General features: G+C 35.8%; 1 protein-coding gene across 2 annotated transcripts; it reads right to left on the minus strand.

Moving 5' to 3' along the window:
- Positions 1–569: 569 nt before the first annotated feature.
- Olfr671 (olfactory receptor 671) lies at positions 570–4,089 on the minus strand. 2 transcript variants are annotated; one of them, XM_017322270.1, is made up of 2 exons: positions 3,155–4,089; positions 570–600 (listed from the first exon to the last, which is right to left on the minus strand). In XM_017322270.1, the coding sequence occupies exons 1-2, from the start codon at positions 4,087–4,089 to the stop codon at positions 570–572; spliced, it is 966 nt and encodes a 321-aa protein (XP_017177759.1). The 2 variants fall into 2 exon arrangements, with proteins under 2 accessions (XP_017177759.1, NP_001011755.1); NM_001011755.1 differs by lacking the exon at positions 570–600 and having other exon boundaries at positions 3,136–4,077.
- Positions 4,090–10,554: the final 6,465 nt, after the last annotated feature.

A 10,554-nucleotide genomic window follows, 5' to 3' on the forward strand; every position in this document is an offset into this window, starting at 1 on the left:
AAAGAAAATATGTCTCTCTCACCTTGTGATCAATAAATGCTTGTTGATACTAAAGTAAGAATCAGGTCTCATGAGTCAATGCAACCTAGTCCCTACTATCTGCTAACATTATTTGTTTCTAAGATCTCACAGGAAGGTGGGATCTCATGCCATTTCTGCATGGCAGGATATGAACGAGCCTAGTCTTTGTGTAGATACTGTGTCAATAAACACAACTATTGTGAGATCAAGAACATATCTGCTGAGCAATTCTGCCTTGATTATGACAATGCATATTTTTTCAAAGCCTTTTTCTTAAATCATCTTTCTCCAAAATAATTTTAAATCCTTATTTCTAAGTAATAATTTTTAAAACATTTGTGTGTATAAAATACAGAAATATATTTTTAAATTATTTTAAAATTATTTCCTTCCTGGTGTTTTTATACAATTTGATTTTTATCCTTTGAGAATTTTATACATGCACATAATGTGTTTTAATAAAATCCATGCCCCACTCCAACTTGATCCTGCCTAATTCCTCTGTTATCCCCCAACAACTTTTTTCTCCAACTTCATGCTCTCTTCTTCTATTCCTCCTCCTCTCCCCTTTCTCTCTCTCTCTCTCTCTCTCTCTCTCTCTCTCTCTCTCTCTCTCTCTCTCTGTCTCTCTCTGTCTCTGTCTGTCTCTGTCTCTCTCTCTCTGTCTGTCTGTCTGTCTCTCTCTCTCTCTCTCTCTCTCTCTCTCTCTCTCTCTCTCTCTGTCTCTCCCGCTCCACTGTGTACACTTCATGTTGCTTAAATGTGCATTGCATAGGGCCATCTACTGGAGCATAATCGTATTTCAGGGCCCACATCCTAAAGAAATTTATTCACACTTCTCTAGGAGTAATCATTTACCAGTAGGTTCACCTTGGATGGGATTTTGTGTGCCCTTCACCTATTCCATATTGAGACATTCTAAATCTTCAGAAGTATTTATATACACCAATTTTAAACTTACATTTTATTTCCTATGAAAGTGGTTATACACTGCACTGTCTTTATCATTCTATTGTTGTAAAAAAATTATACATGGAACATGAAAACTACTTAAATATATATACTTACATGTAATATATGTGTACATGTATGCATTCTACACAATTTATTTGTGTTATAATCATGTAACATATAATTTGTATCGAATATATCAAAAGTACTACTTGTTCAACAAATAGAACTAAATATTTATTTGTACTTATATATTCCACGAATTATCAAAGCTATATTGTCACCTCCTTTCATTACATTGACTCCTAATGTCCCTTCTCTGGTTGCTTCTCAAAGTGCATGAAAAAAATCACGTTAATAGTTAAGTAGATTCCTAGTTAAGTGGTATGAGTGAATGAATATTCTTTTTTGTTTGTTTGTTTATTTGTTTGGATTTTTTTTTGTTTTTTTCTTTTTGTTTTTTTTTTTTGCTTAGATTTTTTTATTATGTATTTATTTCATTTACATTTCCAATGCTATTCCAAAAGTCCACCACACGCTCCCCACCCACTCCCACTTCTTGGCCCTGGTGTTCCCCTGTACTGGGGCATATAAAGTTTGCAAGTCCAATGGGCCTCTCTTTCCAGTGATGGCCGACTAGGCCACTTTTTGATACATATGCAGCTAGAGTCAAGAACTCCGGGGTACTGGTTAGTTCATAATGTTGTTCCACCTATAGGGTTGCAGATCACTTTAGCTCCTTAGGTGTTTTCTCTAGCTCCTCCATTGGGGGCCCTGTGATCCGTCAAATAGCTGATTGTGAGCATACACTTCTGTGTTTGCTAGGCCCCGTCACAGTCTCACAAAAGACAGCTATATCAGGGTCCCTTCAACAAAATCTTGCTAGTGTGTGCAACGGTGTCAGAGTTTGGAAACTGATTATGGGATGGATCCTCGGATATGGCCGTTTCTAGATGGTCCATCCTTTCATGTCAGCTCCAAACTTTGTCTCTGTAAATCCTTCCATGGGTGTTTTGTTCCCAAATCTAAGAAGGGGCAAAGTGTCCACACTTTGGTCTTCATTCTTCTTGAGTTTCATGTGTTTTGCAAATTGTAACTTATATCTTGGGTATCCTAAGTTTCTGGGCTAATGCCCACATATCAGTGAATACATATTGTGAGAGTTCCTTTGTGATTGGGTTACATCACTCAGGATGATGCCCTCCAGCTCCATCCATTTGGCTAGGAATTTCAAAAATTCATTCTTTTTAATAGCTGACTAGTACTCCATTGTGTAAATGAATCACATTTTCTGTATCCATTCCTCTTTTGAGGGGCATCTGGATTCTTTCCAGCTTCTGGTTATTATAAATAAGGCTGCTGTGAACATAGTGGAGCATGTGTCCTTCTTACCAATTGGAAAATCTTATGGATATATGCCCAGGAGAGTTATTGTGGGATCCTCTGGTAGTACTATGTCCAATTTTTTGAGGAACCACCAGACTGATTTCCAGAGTGGTTATACAAGCTAGCAATCTCACCAACAATGGAGGAGTGTTCCTCTTTTTCCACATCCTTGCCAGCATCTGCTGTCACCTGAATTTTTGATCTTAGCCAGTGAATGAATATTCTTATCAATATCTCTGAGTACATGGTGGTTTTATACTAAGCTGATGTCATAATATATTATAAAAATTACTTAAGTCATTCTCACCAGTACCATCATTCTGTAAGCCACTTAATCTATCCATAATGCTTTTGAAGAAAGCAGGTATATTCTACATGTATTCAAGTATAAAAAAAGAAAAGAAGGGAAGAAAGGTCAAAATTTGGGGAAATCTTCTTTGTTCTAAATTATGACTCTGCTAACAATGAAATTCAGATAGGTAATGTAACTTTCTTGAATATCAATATATTCTCTACAAAAGAGGAAACTGTCCTACATACAGGACCATCTGAAAGATACAGTGATATTAATGAAATGCTTACAGAAAAAAGATTTTCATAAGAATTCCAATATTCCCCATACTACCTTGAAATATAAGGTGTTTGATTCACAGTTAAATAACATATTTAGTTACAGTAAGTTTGTCTCTTTCCCAGTTTTCTATGGACTAGACACAAAACAACTACTTTCAATAACATTTGAGACAAATACTGGAACAAACTGCAAAGTGCTATTGGCTAGTGATCTTTATGGAACAAAATCCTCATTACTCGCTCCCGAATCTGCTTGGTCCTTACCCCATAGATCACAGGATTAAGGGCAGGTGGGACAACCACATAGAGATTGGCCAAGAAAATGTGGATATATTGGGGCACATTGTGGCCAAAACGATGTGTCAAGAAGGAGAAAAATGCTGGAGTAAAAAAGGTTAAGATAACACCTATATGAGAGCCACAGGTATTGAGAGCCTTGAGCCTGGCCTCCCGGGAGGGCAGGCAGAACACTGCATAGAGGATCCTGACATAGGAGAGAATAATAAGAACTACATCCAGGAGCAAGAGAGCAATGTTGCTAAGACCAAACATGATGTTGACTTTGATGCTGGCACAAGCTAGACGGGCAATGCCCATGTGCTCACAGTAAGTATGAGGAATGCTTTGATGGCCACAGTAGGGTAGCCTCAGTAGGAGAAACACCAGTGGAAGAACCATGTAGAGGCTCCGCAGCACTGCAATACCTGCAATGACCCCAATGACTTTGTTGGTGAGAATGACAGTATATTGAAGGGGCTTACAAATGGCAATGTAGCGGTCAAAGCCCATGGCCAACAACATAATGCTTTCCATGGCCGTGAAGAAGTGGATGAAGAACATCTGAGAAAGGCAACCTCCAAAAGATATTTCCCTGAGATTGAACCAGAAGATGCCCAGCATTTTGGGGATGGTGGCTGTGGTCAGTCCCAGGTCAATGGAATCTAACATGGCTAGGAAGTAGTACATGGGCTCATGAAGACTGTGTTCAGCTTGGATCACAAATAAAACAGCACCATTCCCCAGGACTGCAATGAGATAGAGTAAACAAAAGGGAAATCCAATCCAGATGTGTGCATTTTCAAGCCCTGGGATGCCCAGCAGGAGGAACGAAGAAGGATGGACTTCTGTGACGTTATACAGGGACATTCTCTCAGTCATAGATAGATGCTGTCTTAATACAAATAAGTTTTAATGTGTGATATGTATGCTTTTTATTTGTCTACTTAGCCTTTTATCTTCATTCCTGATAATATACAAAAATAACCTTTACAATTTCATGTTTATATTTGTAGAATAAGTAAAACACTCTCTTCATTTCATGTGTAAGTATCCAAAATTTTACATGGCATCAGGTATCGAGCCACCATTAGTGCACTGAAATCATGTAAGAACAAGACTAATACAAAGAAGAGCGGCAAGAAGAAATGCAGACTGCAGAATGTCCAGGAATACATGAAGAGGATAGAATTTCAGGGTTGGTATACAAAGTCATGTTACATATTCTTTTGCTCAACATAAAAAATAACTCATGCACCTGTTATTTTTAACCTTTCCCTATTTGGAGACCCCCAATTGTATATACAATATTGTTTGTTTGTGGTTTTATGCACAGAGTTGGTTCACAAAGCAGGAAAAACAACTTACCTTCTTTTGCTCCTTTTCATGTAAACATTTTGTCATGTAGAATTTCCATATTTTCATATTTTGATCAAGAGATGAAGCTGTATTTGTTTAGTTTTTATCATTGGAAATAAATCATTCATTTCCATTATAATTGTATTACAAACTCTCACCAGGTTTGGAAAGTAAAGATAATAAGAGGGAAAATATATTTGACAAATATCATTTTGCTCATTTTTGGCTAAGATAAATATATGAATTGAAAGATAGTTTTAATACAGACAAAACTTTCATTTGGACAATGAATAAATAATGCATCCACTAAGAAAACTCTTGAGATATGGACCAGATACTGGAAAAGAGAGCTACACAATTTTCCAATATACTTCAGCCTATGTACATGAAAGAGACAGAAGTACTCAATATATTCTGTTTAGTTCCTTTTACCATGTTCAATGGATGTTGCTATTATAGTAAATTCTGAACAAGTAGTAAATTAAACTCCTGATGAAAACAAGCATGAAGCTCATTCCTTCACTTATTTACCAAAAAAACCCTATTGTATTAATAATGTGGTAGTAATTGAATGACATGTATAATTGTACAGAAAGAATATATTCACAATTAACATGACTTAACTCTTGAAAAAACTCAAGGTGTCTTCCAGATATGTTTATAAATGTAACAAGCCTTGGGATGTTTTTATGTGCATGGGTAGAGGAAAACATGGAGGGGTGGGAGAAAGGAGCAAATATGATCAAATATGTTACATGAACATTTTCAAAATAAATTAAGAAATAAGAGTTCTATCTTTGGACTTAAAAAATTAAGGATAACAGCGTTTCTTTCTTTAACATATGATGACACACACATATTTAAGGCCTACACTACACTGCGAAATGAAAAATAATTTGATAATTTTACAAGTTGTTTGAGGAACACTGTGTTCATGTGTATGTGCATGGGAGTATGTAGGTATGGACATGTGTGTATCTCCTACACTGCTGATATTAAGGAAAATGAAACTAAAATACTTAAATTTGTTACATGAACCTATGTGACATACAGTTGTAGTTCTATTTTTCTTATGCTGAGAGCATGCACAGTGTTATAGTTGGGAAACATTTTGACAATTCATTCTATCACATGTTTATAAGAATTCTAAAATTATTGGTGTCAACCAGGCAATCTGAAGACAAATTTAGATAAATCTGACCATATACTCCCTCCAGACATAACTTTTTGTGGCAAAAAAATCAATAAAATTCAAAATAGGCCATTGTTTAAAGTTTTCTGCCACAAACCCCCATTTTAAACTTGTACTGAAAATGGTATGGTATATTGTGCACAGATTGCTACGAAGAACAGAAGGGCTTAAGACAAAGTCCAAGTACAAGACTGGAACTTTGGGGGTGGGAATGCATGCCTATGGATATATGCAAGTATACACAAATGTGCATGAGGGTAGGCATGAAAGTGTGTACATATGAAAATATAAGCCTCAAATGGTTTTTCTAGTACCACATACACTATGTATTTTATTTTATTTTATTTTATGTTTATTTTTTATTTTACCACAAATTCTCTAACTGACCTAGAGCTCACCTAGTAAACTAAGCTGGTTGGCCATCAAGCCCCAGGGATCTAACTTTCTCCACCTCCACAGCCCTATTACAGCTGTGTGCTAAAAAAAAAAAAATCCACCTATTTATGTAGAGCTTAGAAGCCAAGCTCTTTGCCAACTGAGCTATCTACTCTAAGGTATGCCCCACACCAAAGTACTCCAGGTAAAGAGGAAAAGACATTTTGTTAAAGAAAAAAAATAAGATCAAAATTGGGGGAATGGAAGCACAATGACTAACTGGCATGTAAAAAAGCAATCTATGGCTCTTTTGCTGACCTCAGGAAGACTTAGTAGGCTGATGAGTCTTATGTGACTGATGTCCAGGACAATGGCAGAGGCTTCATAGAGCAGAAACTGATAACAACATTGTAGCTACAGGCTATACAAACTTTTGCCAGTGGACCTCTGAGGAGAACATCATGTTCTCACACAACCATGTGTCCACTTAGAAGCACACAGAATATAGGCACCTGGGCTCTGTTTTCTGCACCTAATTCTGCAAACAGCTATGTATTATAGAATCTGTGCCCCCTTTCAGAGTTTCTCCTCTGCTTTCTGGGTCCTATTTCATAAATGCCTATTCTAAACAGCCATCATCCATGATACACTTAGACATAAATTCACTAATTCAAAAACATGTGTTTGGATGCCCTTACTGCCTCTTTGTAAGCAGAGAAGTATAGTCTGACTTTTCTTGTAGTTCAGACTTGCAGGGATCAGTTACACAGGACTAGAAACAGCAGGTAAATAAAAATCAGACATTGGTGCAAAGACATACTCAGATTTTTTTCTTAGTTTTACATGTGAAAATTTGTATAGCCATACCAAAAATTGTATGCAGGGAAGGAATAGCCTCAGAGGTTGTATGAGTATGTATTTTTTTTTCTGCATCTGGTACTTATAATTTCACAATCCCTCCATCTCCTCCCTTCTATCTGGGCAGGGACCCTTTCTCCACCTCCCTTAACATTTTTTCTTAGTCTATACACAATATGACTTACCTTGTTTTCTAAATCACTATGAAATATCATTCAGGATAATCCTGTGGCACACTCTTTGCTTGCTGAGCAGAAGTAATTTATGCTTTTTCCATGGCCCCGAGTCCCCTAAGAATGCAATCACAGTATCATGGGAGCCTTGATAGAGGGGATTGTGTGGCCTCTGGAGAGTTCCTCCTGTCATTTATTCTTTGTGTACATAAGATACAAGGGTGAAGACTATTGCTGCTCCTTTGCTTCTTTTTAATTATCTATGCCTTTACTTGCACTAATATAATGTGCTTGAATTATGCTTGCAAAATTAACTTTTAAACTCCCAGAACATTTTTGGGATTTTTGCTGCTATCTTCCTATTCATCTTCAGTTTCTGCCCTTCACAGAGTCCCTCTCACGCCTTATGTGGTTTGTTTTGCTTATGGATAGATTATCCAATTTTCCAGCATTGTGATTCTGTGATAGAACCTGGTTTATCTCAATGTTCTCATCAATGATAGACATCTACACATAGACACTGAAGAATTCTTTGTTCTGTGAAAACTGCTGTGATGCAGCAACAGTTGTGCAAGAGACATGTAAACATGCACATGTGCCTTTACATATGTGCCTGACATAAACACAGATGTAAAAAGAAACTTGGACAGTGAGTTAAAGGGCTGCCTAAAGTGATCATAAACAAGCAAAAAAAAAAACACAACAATCAAAAGGGAAGTCATAACAAAGAAAAGTATAAAGTAGTGAATTATAACATAAACATATGATTTCCCCAAACATAACAAATTAAGGGGAAAGTCTGAAAGGTAACAAAATTGAACTCTTAGCAAGATAAGTCCTTTAAAATGATGGAAGAAATTAGAAGTATCAAATATTACAAATGATTATAAAGATTGATTGCTCTAACTTTTTTGCCAGGTTTAATGAACATAATGACAGTTAAAGATTCTATGTACTTACAATATACAATATCTTGATGTCTATGCACAAGTAAATGATTATAGTCAAGGTAATGAACAAGTCACTTACCTTAGATTTGTCAATATGAGCGTAGTAAGATATACTCTCTGCATGTAAATCACATCATTGTTTATAAAAATCATTGCTCTACACAAATGATCTCTAAAACATACCAATTCCCTGTGAACAAAGCTTTTCATCTTTTGTCTTCATTTCCCAAACCTCACTCATTACCTGGCCTCTTGTAGTTAACATTATGTTGTATCTCTTTAGGAATTACATACTTTTTAAGCACAAAGTTGAGACCTTAGAGTGACTTTTTTTTTTGGCTCATTTTACTGAAGATGGCTTCTTTCAGTCCATGTATGTTCCCATTTGTGACAGAATATGCTCTTGATGTGTTGGCAATGCTCCAATGGAAGGCCACAGATCCATAAATATATAGTTATCATCAACTGTTCTTGAGCTTGCAGTATGGAAGGGGGGTTGGAGGAGTGAGGAGAGGGGTGAATCTGATCAAAATGAATTTTATGAGAGTCTCAAAGAACTAATAGAAAATGAGAAAAGGGGAGTTTATATACATTTTGGTATAATAAATATCTTTCTTTGAGAAATACCTCACTGGCCTTTGCATAGTTTTCATCTTATATCTTAGATTATCTTATCTAATTGTCTTACCTCTATTAGATATTAAGCTTTATGATCTATGTGGTAGTGCCCCCGATCACTTCTTTCACAAAGTCTTTCATCTGATTTTGTTTTCTTGTTTTTGCTTCTGGTGTCAATTTAAAAAGCTCATTGCCAAAACCAGTGCCAATAATCTTACAGTATGTGAAGATTGCTGGGCAGTTGTAGCTCTTAGAAAGTACTTGAGTTTCCACACACCCACATGGCATCTCACAATCCTTATAACTCCAGCTCTGGCATACACACAGCTGTATCTGTACAGTTCTCAACAAGTTCATTAACACAAAGGATGGGGATTATTAAAAATCCTAAGTTAGTTATAAGTATCCAAGAAGGCCAAATAAGAAAGGTACCAAAAGATTCTCCTAAATAGCATCTCGACTACATAAAATAAATGTGGACATATCAGCTACAGTGGACTACAGCATACCTCACACCCATGCCATGCTGAACTATTTGTTGTAAAAAATAATAGGGTAAAAAGAACAAACTGACCATGTGTTTGTGTCACATCTTACTAATCTAGTCAACCAATACAATCATACATTGGAGAAAAGACAACAGTATTCACATAGTGACTAGCTGTCCATAATACACTGAATAGATAAAGAAAATGTGGTATGTGTGTAGTTTGGCGTGTTATTCAGCAATAAAAATACAATTATATTATTTCCTGGAAAGTTTATGCAACTTGAGATCCTCAAATTACATGAAACACACCAGACCCCAGAAAGATTAATATTTTCCTCTCAGTTGTGAATTTAAGATGATATGTATATATATATATATATATATATATATATATATATATATATATATATATAGTGTGTGTGTGTGTGTGTGTGTTTGCATATGTGTGTGTGTGAGAGAGAGAGAGAGAGAAAGAGAGAGAGAGAGAGAGAGAGAGAGAGAGAAAATCAATATGTAAATAAGACTTTTGGAAGTAAACTAGTAGTGGTGGGCAAAGAAGAAAAAAATAAAAAGCTATGAAAAATTACTATGGGTCAAATACATGACACACTTTAATGAGATTTTTATAAAATTCAATAAACATAATAAATATTGAAAATAAAGATACATCAAGAAAGATCAAGTCAAAACAAAAATTATAGTGCTCAACAGAGTGTAATGCTAATGAAAAAAAAGACATACAAAGAAACAGAGCATGCTAGGTAACATATCTCCATTATATGAGCTATCCAGAATGAATTAATTAATAAAATTCATAAACACAGAAAACAAAGTAATGTTTTCAAGGAACTGGATGGAAGGAGAAATGAATAGGAAAGTGATGTTTAATGGTATCACTTTGTGTTTGCTTTTGGACAGATGAAAAAAATGTTGGATCTAGATAGCAGTTATAATAACACAGCATTGTGACTGCTCTATGGGCAACTGAATTACAAACTTTAAAATGGTAAGTTTTAGAAGGTATGTATTTTATAAGGATGAAAATGCTACAGCATGTACAAATTCTCACAGGTTGGAGGAGAGGGGGCTGGAAAAGAAGAGAAAAAACAAAAGATGAAATGAGATTTGCCTAAATGATATATGAAATAACTAAAAAGGCAATTAATCGAATACAGGGAAATTGCTCACTGAGTAAGGACAGAGTAGCTCTTAAACTGGTGGATGTTCACTTCATTAGAAAGACACTGGCATGTTCACTTCATTAGAAAGACACTGGCATCTAGAGACATTATTACTAACCACCTGTCCCAGAACTTGAGTGCATACACACAT

Source organism: Mus musculus, chromosome 7 (assembly GCF_000001635.26).
Source record: "Mus musculus strain C57BL/6J chromosome 7, GRCm38.p6 C57BL/6J".
Classification (NCBI taxonomy): domain Eukaryota; kingdom Metazoa; phylum Chordata; class Mammalia; order Rodentia; family Muridae; genus Mus; species Mus musculus.